This window comes from Oncorhynchus keta, chromosome 29 (genome assembly GCF_023373465.1).
Source record: "Oncorhynchus keta strain PuntledgeMale-10-30-2019 chromosome 29, Oket_V2, whole genome shotgun sequence".
NCBI classification, from domain to species: Eukaryota; Metazoa; Chordata; class Actinopteri; order Salmoniformes; family Salmonidae; genus Oncorhynchus; species Oncorhynchus keta.
Window position 1 is genome coordinate 41,089,953 of NC_068449.1, and position 19,520 is coordinate 41,109,472.

Below are 19,520 nucleotides of genomic sequence, written 5' to 3' on the forward strand. Positions count from 1 at the left end.
CAATATTCTCCATAGAATACAACCAGAGTGGAAGTTATGGACTTTGAATTATTTCAAATACTATTTGAACCTATTCAAAAACCGTCAGTGTTTGGTTTAGCCTGTCTGGCATTCCAGGCAGGCATGTTGGCACTTTTGAGATGACTGCTTTTGGGCCAGGCACACACAATTAAGCACAACTTAAGTAGTTAACAGAATTCAAATACTATTTGAACCCAGGCCTTTTAAATACACTTTTTAAAACTTCTTAGACAGGCCCCTCAGGGAGTTAAGTACTATTTTTGCACAATCAGACCATGCTTATTTTTCTATTCTTTCCAATTACAGGAGACATTAAGAACCTCTTTCCCAGGATCATATCAATATGTGGTTGAGTTTCCATTCACATTGTAAAGACAGCATACACATGGATTTTGTACTGTATATGTGGTAGTGGTGGAGCAGGGGCCTGAGGGCACACAATCTGAATGTATGGTAATGTTTTTAAAATTGTATAAACTGCCTTAATTTTGGAGGAGCAGCAGCTACTGGGGATCCATAATAAATATAAATACACAATATTTTGCATGTATAAACTCCAACATGTGTATCCTCCCAAAACAAGTGTTTTTATTTATTTATGTTTTATTCAATATCCCAGGGAAACATGTAACCAGGTTACATCTCAGTCTGGTCTCTCAGTCTGTCCCTGAATGAATCCTAAATCAACCCCTACCCCCTGCATTTGTGTAGATCTGAAAAGACTGGATAGGTCTAAGCGATATGGCAAAAATTCCAACTAGGCTATCATATGGTGAGGTAGGGTTATTGCCATAAAACAGTTACACCTATCCAATCCTCTCAGACCTACAGAAGAGCATAGGGTCTAGGGGCTGGGGGTTTGGGATTCAGGTACATCCAGCCAACACACATTTAAATTTGAGTCAATTAGCAGACACTCTTATCCAGAGCGACTTACAGTTAGTGCATTCATCTTAAGATAGCTAGGTGGGACGACCACATATCACAGCCATAGTAAGTACATTTTTCCTCAATAAATGTAGCTATCGGCAAAGTCAGGGTGAGGAGGTGGTGCTGTGGGATTACTTACCACCAGTTGGATGAGCTGGTCGTCCTTGCTGCTGGGGTCTCTCCACACTAAGTTGACATCCACGTCACTGGAGATCCTATAACCGACACTGCCATCCTTTGACCCCTTGGCCCTGTCCACCAGCACCTCGGTGGTGTAGCTGAATTTGTACAACTGGTCATTGTTCAGCCTGGGTCCAGCAGCACCAGCACCTGAAACAAGAGGGGGCGTGCAGAAATCGCAGAGTGAGATCAAACGTGACAGTGATGAGTGACTTAGAGCAGGGGTTCTCAAATCAGTTCTCTTGCTGAGCCCCGCTAGGCCTTTTCAAACTGCGTTCTCTTAGCCCAGGGCTATCTTTAACCCTGGGTTGAAATTAGCCCCAGGCCAGTTTAATGTCCTTTTACACAAGCATTTGTTAACCCTGGCTAATTGGAACCAACTGTCACTTTTCTGGAGTAAAATATTCCTGTGTCACTTTTCTGGAGTCAATTGGGTGACAACCAAGGGTGTTTGCACTGGGCTACGTGCAGTTTGAACATGGCTACTGAGACCCTGACAACTCACGGAGGACCCCAAATGGTTGGGATTCACTTAGACCCGTGTTTCTCTATATAAATATCACGGTCTTTCATCAGAACAATGTCAACAAGCTGGTTAACACCAAAATGGCCCTCACTGCTGAGTGAGATGTCTGTCAAAACATCTCCTAAACAAAATAGTTGGTATATACCATTAAGCAGTGATTGAATTAAGGCATTTCTCTCAAATCATCTGCTTTACGACAGTCAAATACTTCCCCTTTGTATCTCAATCATAACAAAAAGGCTTGAGTTCAGATTGGATTAATTTATTACCCTGTTGGATTTGTAATGTTTTGGCTCGGCAACAATTAATTGTTTAACCATTACACACGTTACCTGGTCCCCTAGCTAATTGCTACTGGTTCGACAGCGAAATGTCAGGCAGGTGGATGAGACTGACACTTGTAAAACCACGTGTAGCTTTATGCAAAATACTTCCAAACATCTTATCCTCTGTAGCAGATGATTTAAAAACAGACAGTAATATTTATACATTCATACTGTCAGGCATCCTGGATTCAGAAGGTGAGCCCTTCATCGTGGTGCAATTGCAACTTGTAATAATGTGTCATTATTTACGAGAACCCTCTATGGTCTACGTTTCTAATGGACGCAATCAACACTGGAGACAGAAGGTTGTGGGTGGACTATTGAAGTCCTTGATTGCTCTAATACAGTGTAGCATTACAAAATAATTGACATTAGGCCATGAGTCAAGACTGACGTGTCACTTTCGGGTTGCATCACCAATCACAAAGTGCTGAATCAAACATACAAAACCTGCCACAGACAGCTGTATTGACCCATTTTGACCAAGTTGAACAGGAAATCATTTCATTCATATCACCTATGATTCATAGAATTGACACCCCCCAAAAAAAACTACTTTACCACCAGCTACAGTAATATCCACAATATCTACCCTACAGGTGGCCTTAATGTTCAGGGGAGTAATTACTATTGGTAGTGTACTTTATTATTTAACTAGGCAAGTCAGTTAAGAACAAATTCTTATTTACAAGGATGGCCTACCCCAGGCCAACCCTAACGTCGCTGGGCCAATTGGGCACTGCCCTATGGGACTCCCAATCACGGCCGGGTGTGATACAGCCTGGAATCAAACCAGAGTGTATAGTGACGCCGCTATCACTGCGATGCAGTGTCTTAGAGCGCTGTACCACTCGGTAGCCCACCTTACATCACCAGGAAACTATTTGACTGTTGAATTTAGGAACAAACATGTGCTATGAAATGATGAATATCCAGTGAAAGTGATTTGTTGGTTGTTGCAAGACCATTCAAAAGGTTGACAGAAGTTCCAAGGTCACGGACTGTAAATCATAGAACCCAACCGCTGACATACTCTAAGCAAATCACACACCAACACAATATACAATAACATATTCATCACACATATCCGTACATGAAAAACATTTTTTTTTAAATAACTCACCTCTAGTAGAAGCAGAAAATGAAGATGTTATGCAGAGCAAAAGCACAAAGAGAGCTAACATTTTGAAATCTACTAGGAGCAAGAAGGTGGCCGCAGGTAAAAGTTGACTGGATCGGCGCTCACAGGCCAGAAAGAAAGGCTCGGCTACCAAACTATTCGAATTATGGTCATCGGCGTGGAGGGCAGAATCGAAACTCCACGCTCAAGTACTAAGTACGAGGTAAAGAGCAAATCATTAACTTGTAGAGCTGAGATTTGACAATCCCTTCGCAATGCCCACTGTTGGCGGGAGATGATACTTTGTACGCGAGCAGTTCATTTCTGTTACGACATACCTAATGGCCATGACGATCAATCGGATGAGAAGAGGACGATAGCCTTATCAACAGCGCATGCACAAGTGCGAATTGACATCTAGGTTTCGTCCTCAAGTAGTAGCCTATCATGATAAAAATCAGTGAGACAATTACATATAGGATAAAACAGTAACGTTAGTTTCACAGCTGTAGCGATAAAATACTCTTAACATTTTCAACGTACGACTAAAAGGTTGAAAACAATGGTGACATTTACCCCTCGGTAGTGAGACGACGTGATTTTGAGATTGAACCTTTCACCTAATTTAGCAATAAACACTGACATTGTTGCACACACCGTTGAAGGAAACGGAATATATACGTCACTCTATAACAGACAGCATATGAGCCAATGGTAGGTGCTTGGCGTTCTGCCGTGTTTGTGTGGAGGAATTTGTAAGCACCGATTTGAGGTCAGTTTTTCGTTTGCCACTCTAATGGTAAGGATGGATGTGGGGATATGTGGGAGGGGACGCTGACTAATCCTTGACCTGTGACCCCTATCTGCATCAAGGACAAAATTGATCTGGGTTTACATTATGGATGATTCTTATCTTTGACTACATTGCGAGGGAAAGGGAAATAACAGTTCTAGAATTTATCAAGCAGTGAAGTAATTTCCTTGACATTGAAGTCGTTTTTTCTCATAGTCTTTATTGGAGAATCCTATTTATATACACTTCAGTTCAAAGGTTTGGGGTCACTTAGAAATGTCCTTGTTTTTGAAAGAAAAGCACATTTTCTGTCCATTAAAATAACATCAAATTGATCAGAAATACAGTGTAGACATTGTTAATGTTTTAAGTGACTATTGTGGCTGGAAACGGCTGATTTATTTTATGGAATATCTACAAAGGAGTACACAGGCCCATTATTAGCAACCATCACTCCTGTGTTCCGTTGTGTTAGCTAATTCAAATGTATCATTTTAAAAGAGTAATTGATCATTACAAAACCCTTTTGCAATTATGTTAGTGTAACAGTATAGACTTTAAGTCTGTCCCCTCGCCCCGACCTGGGCGCGAACCAGGGACGCTCTGCACACGTCAACAGTCACCCTCAAAGCATCGTTACCCATTGCTCCACAACAGCCGCAGCCCCTTGCAGAGCAAGGGGAACCACTACTTCAAGGTCTCAGAGCGAGTGACGTAGAAAGAGTCGTGGGAAGCCCCGGTGCACAACTGAGCAAGAGAACAAGTACATTAGAGTGTCTTGTTTGAAAAACAGATGCTTCACAAGTCCTCAACTGGCAGATTCATTAAATAGTACCTGCAAAACACCAGTCTCAACATCAACAGTGAAGAGGCGACTCTGGGATGCTGGCCTTCTAGGCAGAGTTCCTCTGTCCAGTGTCTGTGTTCTTTTGTCCATCTTAATCTTTTCTTTTTATTGGCAGGTCTGAGATATGTATTTTTCTTTTCAACTCAGCCTAGAAGGCGAGCATCCCCGGAGTCGCCTCTTCACTGTTGACGTTGAGACTGGTGTTTTGCGGGTACTATTTAATGAAGCTGCCAGTTGAGGACTTGTGAAGCATCTGTTTCTCAAACTAGACACTCTAATGTACTTGTTCTCTTGCTCAGTTGTGCACCGGGGCCTCCCACTCCTTTTTCTATTCTGGTTAGAGCCAGTTTGCGCTGTTCTGTGAAGGGAGTAGTACACAGTCTATTGTATTCATTAATAAGCATTCATTGATTCACTTTATTTTTTCATGCATTCGGGAAATGAGTGAGATAAATATACAGATATATTGACTACGGATCCTATTGTCTTTATAGTCTTTCAGATGATGTTATTCTATTTGTGTGAACAATTGTCAGTCTAGAAATACTAGTAGTGGTGCAGTATGTGGTAACACTTACGTTACATTGCCATTATTACTGTGTAACTACTTATGTCATTACAGTGTAAAAAGTATTGTTGTAACTAATGATTATACTCACATCCCATTTTAACTCCCTTTCCACCTCAATGAAACTAATTCAAAATCTAATTCAAACCAAATCAGAACAAAATGACTACCAAAATGACAGATTGCTGAATAAGAGGTCTATTGAGATGCACAGGAGGGGTTCATTCATTAGGGCACAACGTTCAGAGTGTTGCAGATATGAATAGAATCACTAGAGCTGATACAATAACCTATTCATCATGACAGACAATGGTATCTATTCTACATCATACATTTCTATCTGAACGTTCAGTAACGTTGCAACTTCCTGAACCAGCCCCAGGTGTTTTGCCAGAGTTGTGTTTTATGTCACGAGTGAGCCAGGTGCCTGCTGGGTATAGTTGGGCCATTCGGCCTGGAACACTTCAGGTGGTGTGTGAGGCATCAGGGCCCGCTTGGTGTAACGTAGGACCACCTTTTGGTTGAGGTGGCACACGGTGGGGCTACACAGGGTCCTCTGGGTACTCAGGGGTCTGGCAATGTGTCTCTGCCTGTGGGTCTTGGACTCTGCCCTCTCTGTGCCTGCATCCTCCAGTTTACCTGGGAATGGTGTATCATAAATAGACAGACAGACCTCCAGAAATTGAGTGAATCAATCAACATATTAATTACTAGGTCAACAAATTGTATTATTTGTCAGGACTTAACCTTGGAGACTCACCTAAGTCACAGTTTGGCATAATTTCTAGGGAATGATCTCTGTGAAGAGTAAACATAATATATTTTGTAAATACATTACAGGCTGTCCTTTTTGAATAGGTTAAATGTATTGGCCAGTGGGTCGCAGTATTTCTATACAGCACCTAGTGCAGGGGTGCACAACTTCCAGTTTTTGTCCAGGGGGGAAGTGGCAGCCAGATATTGACAATGATTCAAGTGGCCAGAAGATTGTTATAGCGGGATGTACTATTTCTTGGCAGCATGGCAATTTCATGCTCCGTGACATTGCATCATCATTCATCCAATTTCAAATAGATTTCCTTCAGAACTAGGATTTCCTCCCCCCACATGATCAATTTCTTTTTAGGCTGCATTTAGTTCTGGGGCTGTATACTGTGAAGTGTGCAGCCAACTTCCAATGTGCAATGAATCGAAAACGTCATTTTTTTTTGCTGTGATCCACTAAAAGCTTTTGCCATCTTCCAGTGACCCAAAAACAACCAAAATGTTTCAACAATCGATCCTCCCAGTAGACAACATTTGGCATAGGTGTCTTACAATGCCGTACATTTCTGGTTGGAAACACTAACCTGGTGGTATTCTCCTCACTGATCGAAGCCATTCTGGAGGCAGGAGGGAGGTTTTGAACCTCCTTCACTGTCAGCTGCTCTCTTCCCGGAGCCTCATAGGCTGAGACAGGGTCCTTTGCCAGGGCGGAAGACAGCAGACTTAGAATCTGGTCCTTTTCTGGACAAAAGTAAATACCACCACAGGTTAACACCATGACAGATCAATGTTTACATCCTGATGGATCGTAGTAGGGACTTGGGATTATGGTCCCGAATAACACTATTTTGGGGACTTTTAAAGGCTTTGTGTGAGTGTGTCATATACTTTGTGTGAGGGTGTCTTGCATCTCACTCCTCTGCAATATTATTGGTTCATTCTGCCTGTGGCAATGCTAATTGCTGAGTCTCACTTTAATGCTGCGATAAAAATGTTTCTTGGTAATGTACCCTTTTGTTACTGTTCATTTGGACGGTGCTATCAAATCTCCTTTGGGGTATGAATAAAGAGCTATCTTATCTATCTAATCTTGTCTTTCCCTCTCTATGCTCTGCAGCTGGATTTCAACAACTAGAAAAGGGCTCTAGATAACAGTGACAGCATGCTAAATGGATTGGTGTATATGTGCAGTCCAGTGCACTTACCTCTTTGACCAGCTGTCAGAATCCATTGCTGGACATCTCCTATAGACTCAGTTTGCAGGATCTGACACAACATATCAATCACCTACAACATATAAGAGTATTCAAACTATGTCATAACGTGTTACAAGCTGTAACTCAAAGGCCATCATGAAGGCAACCTATAACTGAAACATGCAAGTTGCAATTGTTTTTAACATTCCTTGCAGTATGTTATACAGTATGCCAATGTAATAAAGACATTCAAATTGTAATTTACTCTATCTGACAACCCACTGGGCACACACTGGTTGTATAAACGTTGTTTCCATGTCTTGTCAATGAAATGATGTTGAACCAAGATGGAATAGATGTTAAATTGATGTCGTTACCCAGTGGGAAGTGCCTTGGAATTTTTTTTCAAACATGAATTTCACTCGTGCTCACCATCAGCTGTAGTTTAAGGTTCCCCTCCCTGTCATCTCTAGACCCCCCGAGGGCTGACACACAGCTGGACTGGGGAAAGAAGGCGACACCATTGCCTGGAGGTCAGAGGGCAATGGGGTTACAACCAACAACCCTAATTATAATATTAACCCTAAATCTTACCTAAACCTAATCCTCAAACCAAAAATGTTTTTCACCAGACACAGAATGTACATCTATAACAATACTTACAAATGTTATAATTTTTTTATTTTTATAATGTGGGTATTTTACACCCAATTTCGAACTTGTCTCATTACTGTAACTCCCTAACGTGCTCAGGAGGTGAAGGTCGACTCATGCATCCTCGCTCCTTAACACCCGCCCCAACCACACTCCTTAACACCCACCCATTTAACCCGGGAGTCAGCCGCATCAATGTGTCGGAGGAAATACCATTCACCTGACGACCAAGGTCAGCCTGCAGGTGTCCGGCCTGCCACAAGGAGTTGCTAGAGCACGATGAGTCAAGTAAAGCCCCCCTGGCCAAAGCCCCCCTTAACCTGGACGACACTGGGCCAATTGTGCACCGCCCAAAGGGACTCCCTATCACGGCCGGATGTGATACAGCCCAGGATCAAAGCCAGGTCTGCAGTGATGCCTCTAGCACTGCAATGCTTTGCCTTAGACCGCTGCGCCACTCGGGAGGCCCCAAAATGATTTTGACTGAGATGGTTTCCTCTTAAGTGTTAGGATTACATTATTAAACAACATTTTATATTTTGCAGCAGTATGCAGCAGTTGGGGTTGGGGTCAATACAATTTCAATTCAATCCCACTCCATCTTTCTCTCATCAATGGCAACATCTGGAGTTAAGAGATCTCCAGTTAGGATTCAGCCTTTCTTGTGGTGGAGTTGAAGTGGAATTTACCTAGACCTGGCTGGGCAGTATATAATAATAACATTTCATCTTCTGAAAAAATTATATTCCATCTCACCTCTTCCACCTGCTCCCAAAAGCCCTGCCCTCTCTGTCAACTCTCGCAACTCCTCACGCCAGGCCTCGGTCACTTGGAAGAGAACAAAAAAGCAGCAAATTAATTCTCTGCTAGCACTGAGGACAGGAGATGCTCATGTTCATAAGCCTGCAATACGGCCCACATATGCCTTATTCAAGATCTGACAAACACGTGTGACACCTGCATACATGTGATTTCGATGTTTACACTGTACAGCACTGTGATTATTTTGTATTTTTTCCTGTACAATTATTTTCATTATGTAACTTAATTTCCCAAATACAATGTCGATAACAACACATGCACACACACATATACAGTACACACACACACACACACACAAATACATACATACATTTTGAGTGTCTTTAGGGCACAATCATGAACATAGTTTTAAATAATTGTTGTTTTCCATTCATCTTCCCTACCATTTTATCATTTGTATTGAATAGGCTGCTTTGTGCAGCAGTTGTAACATGATAGGGTATATATATATATATATAGATGGATACAATGAAGTGCTTAACCGCCACACTGATATCTGGTTACCTGTAGCCTGTAGCAGAATGCCCTAGAGTCTAGTAGGGGCTAGAGTTTCATTCTCACTCTACATGCCTCTTTTGACTTTCAGAAACACTATAATATCCAAGGCATAACATGCAGCTAAAATACAAGATCAAAATAACACCATCGTAACTTAGTTTACCAGTGCGTAGGTACATCATAGTTGTAAACACAAAATAATGTACAATAGGCTACTCCACGGGAATACAGCTGGATGCAGCAGGGCAAGAACCAAAGCACATCCATTTGACAAGAGAACTACTTTGTTACAACACCATATCACAGGACCAATAGGGCTGGTTTTGTACATAAATGACATCACCATAAAAAAAGAGAGAAAGGTTCATATTTACAGAGACGACTTGCTCTATTGAAGGAGTCTTGCCAACTCCTATGCCCATTGACATGACACAAACAGATCTGGAGCCAGACTGCCAGACTGTCTGAACGTACATAACCTCAGAGAGGGGGAATCCGTCTGCTTCAGGGGGAAGAACTGGAGGCCCGTGAGGACGTCAATAGGGAGGTAGGTGCTGTTGGTGCCGATGGCCGCCGTCGGTATGTTTGACTGCAACACCAGATTCTTCTCAAGGGTCAGGACCCTGCCCAAGCAGTACTGGGGAAACTGGCCAAAGGTGACATCATTGACAGCACATATTTGTTTGTCATTGATACCTGTGCAAACAACAGACATGGATGAAAAATGTGTTATATGAAGGATGGAGGCATTTTTGAATTATCTGTAAACTCAATAATATTGAGGCACTGTACCAATGCTACTCATCATCTGCTAGGTGGGAATGTGACTCAACTATTAGTAAATGAATAGACACTGTGTGTGTGTGCGTGCGTGTGTGTGCGCGTGTTTGCACGTGTACAAATGTGCATGCCTCTTTGTGTCTCTGGGTGTATCAAACTAACCCTTGATGTGCCTGACCCTCTGTGGGTGGGGGTTGTTCCTACAGAAGAAAGGGCTGTGGCTGGGCACTCCGAAGCGGGCACTGCTGCGGATCACTCTGGGCTTGTGGCATAGCGGGCTATCCTCTGCCACTTTCAGGGACATAGTGGTGAGCTCACGATTACCCAGGGAGAAGGGCGAGGTGTGGGGATGGCTGGACACACTGGACTCTGGCCTGGTAGAAAGGTCTCACAGTTAAGGTGTTGTGGTAAGGTAGGCTAACTGTGTGTGTGTGTGTGTGTGTGTGTGTGTGTGTGTGTGTGTGTGTGTGTGTGTGTGTGTGTGTGTGTGTGTGTGTGTGTGTGTGTGTGTGTGTGTGTGTGTGTGTGTGTGTGTGTGTGTGTGTGTGTGTGTGTGTGTGTGTGTGTGTGTGTGTGTCCTAGGCTACCTGGCTAAAATGCTTGCTCGCTAGCCTAGCTTCCTTTCATGGGCAACGTTAGCTGGTTAACATGAGCGTTCTACATCTAGATAAATATTGAACTTCTATCTTCTCAGGCTAGGGGCACAATGTATAAATGAATGGTTGGATCACCTTGATAATCATTGACCGGTACGGAGAATTAAGTAAAACCACAAGTTCAAATCCCTTTCTCCATCAATGGCTAATTTAGGAAAGGGTCAGTTTTAGCTAGCTAGCCACCGGAGGACAACAACACAACAAGATGTGAAAATTCAAGTTGTTTCTGTCAATTAAGTATACTCTCAATGAGATTTGATAGGAGTGACGCCAAACCTAAACTGGATTTTTTTTTTACCATTCACAGTTGAGCTCGCTCAGTTTAGCTTAACGCTGATTGGCTATTATTTTATACTTTTTTTTTTAATCAAGGGAGGCCAAATGCTCGCTGGTTGCCCCAGGGGCGCCCCCCTCCTATTTACAGTGAAATGGTTCGATCCTGCCCCCTAACCAGGCGCGAACATTACTTGCTAGCAGTGAATTGCGAGTGAGGAGTGCCGGTGGAGCATCATGTCTCAGCTTCCTAAATAAAAATCTGGCTTCCAAAAATGATCAGAAAGGAAAGAAAGACAGGACAGAGAAAAGAAAAGAAAAGAAAGGGCGACAGTATGTCACCCAATTTTTCACAAAGAAAGGTGGGTGTAGTCCGTGAGTGGTGGAAATGAACCTGTTAGCTTAGCCCATAGTGAAATAGGCTACTTTTGCATTAGTTACTTAATATCTTAATCAATGCAGGCAAACTTTTAGCAAGCTATTCATACTAAATCAGTTGTCCCTGAACCTGCCTGGTGCCAAGGCCAACAGATGCAGCTTCAGGCTCCGCAGCCCGGTCTCCCCATACCTCTCTAAACCAGCCCTACTCCCATCTGAAGTGTTTTCTACTGCTATGGACAGCATCATAAGGACACTAGGTTCCACACCACTGCAAAAATTGTACGATAATTTTCTGTTGTTCTGAAAGTTGGGCAGATTAGTGAGGATAAAGTCCCTTCTGTGTGCCAACCACTGATCATGAAGTGTTCCACCTGAACACTGTATATGCTGCCCTCTTGGTCTCCTGAATGAAGGTTTGTAAGATACAGTTGCAAAGCATTTTTGGAGAAGTGTGCATTGCTTTACGTATGTTTTGCACACTGCCTGTGACTGTTGCTCGTGGCGAGAGAGCTTTCAGTAAGCTAAAACTGATTTTTAAAAACTATTTAAGGTCCACTATGTCCCAGGACAGGCTTTCCAGGGCCGGCTTTAAGTTATTCATTAATGTTAAGATCATTTTACCATTAAAATCACATTTAGACTGTACAAGATGGCCTTTAGCACTTTTCTTATAGAGGGTATCAGTCTTGCATCAAATAGTGAATTCCACTGTATGCAGAATGTTGCATGCATGTCTGCACAGTGTTATATTTTCACAGCTCACTGTCTAGTATGATCTAAAATAAGGACGCGCGACAACGAGGTTCTAGCCCTCGCATGTCCTACATAGGTACGGATACCCCCAAGGGACATCCTACTACATCTTCCTCTCTCCCATGAACAAGAACTCAACATGCATAACTGACATGCAATTTGGAAACCAGTATTATTCTCTAACATGCTACTTCCCATCCTGAAACAGTATGAAAGCATTGAATCACACAGTATGTACATTAACTTTAGGTACAGTCTCTTTTTGCTGGGTATGGTCCCCAACAGTATGTTTTCTCTTCACGTAACATAGTCTTTCAGCCACTCTGGTGGCTTCACATCCCTTTTTGCACTGCTGCATTGCTCCTCTGCAATCTGCTGCAGTTTGGTCTGAGATGCAGGTAGACTGTCCGTTATTGCATTAATGGACACCTGTACCTCACCCTCTAGACATTGCTCCTCCTCTTATAATGGACGTTTAATTGGGGCCCTGGAGAGTGCATCTGCTGTGATCAGTGCCTTCCCTGGCACATACACCATGTTGTAGGTGAACCTCAGTAATCTGAGGCGGAAGCGCAGAACTCTGGGAGGCAAGTCGTCCAAGTGCTTTTGTCCCTAACAGAGCCAACAGTGGTTTGTGATCAGTCTCTGCTGTAAACTGCAGGCCAATACGGTATTGGCTGAGCCTTTCACATGCCCATGTGATCGCCAACGCCTCCTTCTCCACTTGAGCATATCTTTGCTCTGTGTCGGATAAGCTTCGGGAGATGTATGCTATTGGACGCCACTCCATGTTGTCCTGCAGCTGTGTGAGGACCACCCCTAGCCCAAAGGATGATGCATCTGTGTGAGGACCACCCCTAGCCCAAAGGATGATGCATCTGCTGATACTTTTGTCTTAGCGTGGGGACGGTACTGGGCCAGCACTCTCTGTGAGGCCAGATCTCCTTTGATTTTGTCAAACGCTACCTGTTGCATGTGACCCCATGACCAGTCATTCTCTTTGGCTAGTAAGTCTCTCAGAGGTTTGGTTGTATGTGAGAACTGTGGGAGGAACATACCCACATATGTGGCCATGCCTAAAGAAGGTCCTGACTTCAGCCACATTCTGGGGTCTGGGCATATCTGTGATGGCGCTGATCTTCTCTGGGTCCGGCTCTATTCCAGCTGCACTGATTTTGTGTCCCAAGAACAAGCCTTCTGATTGTGCAAAAGTGCATTTTTTGAGTGTCAGGCCAGTCTCCTGGAGTCGGGTCAGAACTGCTGTGAGCCTTACATCATGTTCTGCTCTGTCCCTTCCGCACACGAGCACATCGTCCGCGTGGACTATGACGCCACGCTAGGACATGCGTCTTTGGAAATGCTCAGGACCGGAAGCGATTCCAAATGGCAAAACATTACAACAGTAACGGCCAAACGGTGTTATAAACGTTGTGAGTGCCCTACTCTCTGATGACAGCGGTATCTGCCAGAAACCTGAGCGGTCATTCAATTTAGTCATGTCCACACAGATCCTTATGTCCCCATTGGCTTTTGGGACCACCACCATCCCTGCACACCAGTCTGTGGTACTCTCTATTTTAGACACTGCCCCAATTTCTTCCATCCTCCCCGACTCTTCCTTTACTCTGGCCAATAAAGGGATAGGTACCCGGCAGGGGGTGGTAAGGGCATAGGGGACAGCATCCTCTTTCAGGCGGATTCTATAGTCACCTTCTATCCTCCCTAGACCAGAAAACACTTTGGGGAATTTCTTTTTGAAAACCTCACCTGGGTCCTCCAGTTCGCTCACTCTCTCAATGAGTTGCAATGCTTCAATTGCTGGCAACCCCAGCAACGGTCTGGCTAGAGAGTCAATGACGGAAGACAGGCTGGATGGCACTTTTGTCTTTACTCTCCAGTTTAATCACCAAGTGCCCTACCACTGGTAAAATGTTATTACTGGGCCCATACCATGTTTTGTTTGTAGAGAGCAAAGGGCCATCTCTGCTATAGCTATACAGCCTAGTTGGGATAGCTGTCACTGTTGCCCCAGTGTCTAGTTTAAATGACACAACCTCCCCATTGAGTTTAATGTCTGAATGCCAGCCAGCATTGTTTTCCTTTACTTCTCCCAGAAAAATGCTGTCCTGCTGTACCTCCTCTGAAACTTCATGCATTTGCTTTAATCAACAGAGCTGAAAATTGTCCTCTCCTGTGACATTTCCTGCATTCCGCATCCTTTGGAAAGGGGATTTCCCACATTTGCGACAAACACTTGAACTAGCTACTGGTGCTGTCTGTATGAAAATGCATGTATTTCCCCACTCTCTTCGTTCTGCAAGGAGCTGCTGTCGCGCAGTATCGTCTCCTGTCTTTTCACTGTCTCACTCTGCCTAACCTGGTTTACAGCTTTGGACAAGGTAAGCTGGAAATCCAGCTGTAACTTTTCAGAAAGTTATATATTTCTTATTCCGACTACAATCCGATCTCGGATCAGCTCTTCCCTTAGAGCGCCAAACTGACAATGTTCTGCTAGTTTGTGAACAGCTGTGATAAAACTGTCGGTGGTTTCACCCTGCTCCTGTTTGCGCATATTAAACCTAGCTCTCTCAAAAAATAATGTTGTGTCTCCCTACAAAATGCGTTTCAAAACAGTCTTTAACGGCACTGTAGTTAAGTTTCTCTTCCTCGGTCAACGTTGAAGCATTTAATATATCCTCGGCTGCATCACCCATAGAGTAGATCAGTGTATTAACTTGAATGCTACGGGCGGCAACAACGTCATACTCTTTTGGAACAGACTGCATCAGATAAATAGCCTACACATACAGAGACAGAGGGGCGCTGATGCTTTCTCCGGTGAGATACAGTACATTCAGCCTCTTGTGAATTGAAGGGAAATGATAAAACAAAGAGAGACGAAATATACATTATTTTATGTTATTTAAAAAAAAAATGATTGGTCAATTTTGGGGGGAAGCAAGGAAGCCTTATGAATACACCCCACTGCCATAAACCCATGGATCGTGAATCTTTCTAATACGTTTGATTTTTAATCAAATTAAACGAAACACCATACATCTATTTTTTTTTAAACAAACAACAATATTTCTAAATTGGATCTGGTCAGAAGCATGATATTGTTCCATGAGCATGAGGCAATGTGCGCACACTAGGCCTATACGGGCTCTTTGGAAGGAGACACACGCTGCATTCGCATTTCGGAAATGCACTGCATGTTCAACCCATGGATAATTGGACATTGCCCAAACGTTATAATACGATTCGTCATCGCCTGATATGGCCTGTTAGCGACTTTGCCACGTAAAAGGTAAACAAACGAATAGCCTCGGCTGCAAGCGGATTCAGCACCAAGGACAGCGATCGGAATTCCCACGATTTGACAGTTAGGGCCAACAGATGAAAGTGGAGGTGCCGTTTGTTTTTTGAATGATAAAGGAGACACAATAAGAAGTCTATTGTAATAACTTGGTGTTTCGTAAACAGACTTCCTACAGTCACAGACATCTTCCATTCAATAGGCATCGCACACAGGCCTAATGAGTCCACACTTTTCACAGAAGCTGAACGGGAATGTCTGTTGACTGTTTTGCTGCTCGTGATACTTTAATACAAAATGTGTTATATAGGCTACTGACAACTGATGGGATTGACTGATTAAATGGGCAGTAAAGCAACAAGAGAAGGGGGTGGGTTATTGTTTTTCTACCAACTTATTATGCAATACAGTAGGCCTACCATCTACATTATTTGAATTTGATCTCGAGTGTGACAGGAAATGATTGTGTTACTGTAAAGTGGCCATGAGATCACGTTTTAAATATGCATAACAACCATGAGCCTTAAAAAGCTCAAATTAACAAAATGTTGGGAGGAAAAATACCATTTTTAAAGTAGGTCAGTAAAAATCCAGTAGGTTAAATGAATGACAGATAAACAGAAGACTCACGTATTTCCCCTGAAAGGTTCGAAAAATGGTCTCTCTGACATTTTGAAGAATCAAAAGATCTAATGGGAAGTATACAAATATTGTCTAAATGAGTTTCAACAGAAATTCGCACATTGAACGTATAGCCTTTAAGATGACAATCACAATCAAAGAAAAAGCCACTACATGCAACAAGCGGGGCTCACTTGCACTTGCCTTTGTGCCTTATTAATGTGGCCTTGCTGACAATATGTATTGTGTAAAGCCATCACACATTGACAACCTACAGCCCCAATGCAACTCGATCACAAAATACAACCCATCATAACCTAATTAATCAGTATCCCCATTGTTTTATACGTGTGTAATAGGTAATTTACGTAATTCATCAGTGAAACGTTCCCTACCTTTTCGAAGTCAAAGGAATGTTCCATCTACTTCCGCTCTTCAGATGTGGAGTGCTCCATAAATCCTTAGACTACATTGGCTCCATTGGAATTGACGCCATGGAAACGTGACGCGCGCGAAATAAAGACTTGATGTTAATAAAGGCTTGATGACGTTGAACAGATCTACTGTATCAGAGTCTTCTCTCACCCAGCTGTCACTGTATGCATGCTATTCCATTTTAACGTCAGCCCATCTCTAAAACACTGTTAACGTTAGCTAACCTTACAAGACAGGATATTCAAGTTGATTATTTATTTATTCATGTATTATTGTGTATATGTTGATCTTACACGATAGTAAAAAAAAATGTTTTGGATGTAAATGTGCACTTTTAAATTGGGTTGACTACATCTATGAAAAACATTGCCATAGCCTATAGTAAAATCGAATTATTTTATAGCATGAGAGATTCTCTGAATAAGGGACCATTTGTCATAGAATATTTAGGACTGCAGAGACTGTCACAAACTTTAGCTTGCAAATGATCTAGCAAATTCGATAACTTGGAGGTTTAATCACAACCCTACCCGCAACCTTACCCAGGCCAGGTAGCATTTGAAAACAGACCCTCAGGCCTTCAGCTCTCTTGTTCGGAAATGACATTGTTTTGATAAAAAGCAGTAGTGTGGCTTATGCAGAGAAGAGAGCGAGATCAGGTGTGTGTGTGTATAAGTCCGTATGTGTAAGCAAGCATGTAGTTCAGTACTTGTGTGTTCATATCCACTTCATAATGTTCAGATAATTTAAACAGTTCCCATACTTTCCCTGTAGAATTTAGTACAGCCACGGTGTTATGGAGCTGTCTCGGAATAGCTGTCCATCTATAAAGAGTTTGTCCACAATGATAAAGACACGCCTACCATCCTTCCTTTGTGGTCTTTGTACCGGATATAGTCTCTTACGACGTTCGTTTATCTCCTTTGGAAATTGGTCATTGAGACCAAATTTGGTCCCTTTAAGTTCCCTTCCTCTGCTTTTGATCAGCTCCTTTTGTTGGTGGTGTTCAAATTTTGCGATGATCGGTCAGGGACCCTTGGTCTTGTCGCGCCAAGCTCCAAGTCTGTGTACCCGGTGGAAAGCCACCTTGTTTACAGTCTCTATAGGAAGTTTAAAGACGGATTGCATGAATTCTCTGATCTTTATTTTGTAAAGGTGGTCGGATCTTTCCACGAAGGAGTATGTTGTTCCTCCATAGCGTAAAGCTGTTGGTACTCGTTGATTTCCCTCAGGATCTCCTTGGTATCCTGATTGGCTCTATACTGCAACTAGATTTAAGTCTCTCAGTCCCAGCTTTGATGCACCTGAACTGACCTCGCCTTTTGGATGATAGCGGGGTGAACAGGCAGTGGCTCGGGTGGTTGTTGTCTTTAATGATCTTTTTGGCCTTCCTGTGACATCGGGTGCTGTAGGTGTCCTGGAGGGCAGGTAGTTTGCCACCAGTTTTGCGTTGGGCAGACCGCACCACCCTCTGGAGATTCCTGCGGTTGCGGGCGGTGCAGTTGCCGTACCAGACGGTGATACAGCCCAACAGGATGCTCTCAATTGTGGATCTGTAAAAGTTTGTGAGGGTGTTAGGTGCCATGCCAAATTTCTTCTGCCTCCTGAGGTTGAAGAGGCTCTGTGCTGCCTTCTTCACTACACTGTCTGTGTGGTTGGACCATTTCAGTTTGTCACCGAAGGGTACAACGAGGAACTTGAAGCTTTCCACCTTCTCCACTGTGGTCCCGTCAATGTGAATAGGTGGTGTTTCCTGAAGTCAAAGATCAGCTCGGAGGGTACGTTGGTGATGAATGCTTGGGGTGGCAGGGTAGCCTAGTGGTTAGAGCATTGGACTAGTAACCGGAAGGTTGCAAGTTCAAACCCCTGAGCTGACAAGGTACAAATCTGTCATTCTACTCCTGAACAGGCAATTAACCCACTGTTCCTAGGCTGTCATTGAAAATAAGAATTTGTTCTTAACTGACTTACCTAGTTAAAGAAAGTTTTAAAAATGCTGAATAGCATTCTGAAATAGGTTTTCCTCTTGTCCAGATGAGATAGGGCATTGTGCAGATCCTTGACTTGTCTCTCAAAGCACTTCATGATGACAGAATTGAGTGCAACGGGTCGATTGTCATTTAGTTCATTTACCTTTGCTTTCTTCGGTACAGGAACAATGGTGGACATCTTGAAGCATGTGGGGACAGTAGACTGGGATAGGGAGAGATTGAATAGGTCCGTAAACACTCCAGCCAGCTGGTCTGCGCATGCTCTGAGGACACGGCTAGGGATGCCGTCTGGGCCCTGTGTTATCCTCAAAGCGGATGAAGGTGTTTATCTTGTTCGGAAGCAAGACGTCGGCGTCAGCAACGTGGCTGGTTTTTGCTTTGTAGTTCGTGATTGTCTATAGACCCTTTCACATACGTCTCGTGTCTGAGCCGTTGAATTGCGATTCCACTTTGTCTCTATACTGATGTTTTGCCTGTTTAATTGCCTTTTTCCCTCCATAACTACAGTTTGTATTCGGCCATATTCCCAGTCACCTTGCCATGGTTAAATACGATGGTTCGCGCTTTCAGTTTTGAGTGAATGCTGCCATTACACAGGTGTACCTGGTGCTGGGGACTATAAAAGGCCACTCTAAAATGTTCAGTTTAGTCAAACAACACAATGCCACAGATGTCACAAGATGAGGGAGCGTGCAATTGGAATTCCGACTGCAATGGACAAATGCTCACCTTCGATGGCCAGTGGCACGCTGGAGAAAGTGTTTTTCACAGATTACTCCCAGTTTCAAGTGTATATGGCAGATGGCAGGCAGCATGTATGTAGTCGAGTGGGCAAGAAGTTTGCTGATGTGAACAGAGTGCCCTGTGGTGGTGGTGGGGTTGTTATGGTATAGGCCAGGGGTGGGAAATTCCAGTCCTCGAGGGCCTAATTGGTGTTACAGTTTTGCCCCGGCTAACACACCTGACTCCAATAATCACCTAATCATGAACTTCAGTTTAGTATTCAATTGGATTAATCAGCCTTATTTGCTAGGGATGGAGAAAAAGTGTGACCCCAATCAGGCC

The 19,520-nt window shown here is 43.3% G+C and overlaps 2 protein-coding genes across 5 annotated transcripts in view; both read right to left on the minus strand.

The window, feature by feature from the left end:
- The window catches only part of LOC118362906 (microsomal triglyceride transfer protein-like), a 29,638-nt gene extending 25,882 nt beyond the window's left edge, over positions 1–3,756 (minus strand). The window contains exons 1-4 of one of the 3 annotated variants that reach the window (XM_052486573.1): positions 3,680–3,756; positions 3,442–3,545; positions 3,107–3,315; positions 1,091–1,281 (exon numbers count right to left, since the gene is read on the minus strand). In XM_052486573.1, the coding sequence (XP_052342533.1) occupies positions 1,091–1,281; positions 3,107–3,167 (252 nt within the window). In that variant the 5' untranslated portion in view covers positions 3,168–3,315; positions 3,442–3,545; positions 3,680–3,756. Of the gene's footprint in view, positions 1–1,090; positions 1,282–3,106; positions 3,316–3,441; positions 3,615–3,679 lie in introns of those variants that run through there. The other 2 variants (XM_052486574.1, XM_035743624.2) reach the window with 2 other exon arrangements.
- Positions 3,757–5,037: 1,281 nt separating this feature from the next.
- On the minus strand, positions 5,038–16,544 carry LOC118362090 (uncharacterized protein C4orf17 homolog). 2 transcript variants are annotated; one of them, XM_035742293.2, is made up of 9 exons: positions 16,425–16,544; positions 10,189–10,400; positions 9,721–9,942; positions 8,683–8,754; positions 7,705–7,799; positions 7,282–7,363; positions 6,661–6,817; positions 6,072–6,109; positions 5,038–5,950 (listed from the first exon to the last, which is right to left on the minus strand). In XM_035742293.2, exons 2-9 carry the CDS (start codon positions 10,328–10,330, stop codon positions 5,715–5,717), a joined length of 1,044 nt encoding a protein of 347 aa, XP_035598186.1. In that variant the 5' UTR covers positions 10,331–10,400; positions 16,425–16,544; the 3' UTR covers positions 5,038–5,714. The 2 variants fall into 2 exon arrangements, with proteins under 2 accessions (XP_035598186.1, XP_035598185.1); XM_035742292.2 differs by lacking the exon at positions 16,425–16,544 and adding an exon at positions 16,039–16,099.
- Positions 16,545–19,520: the final 2,976 nt, after the last annotated feature.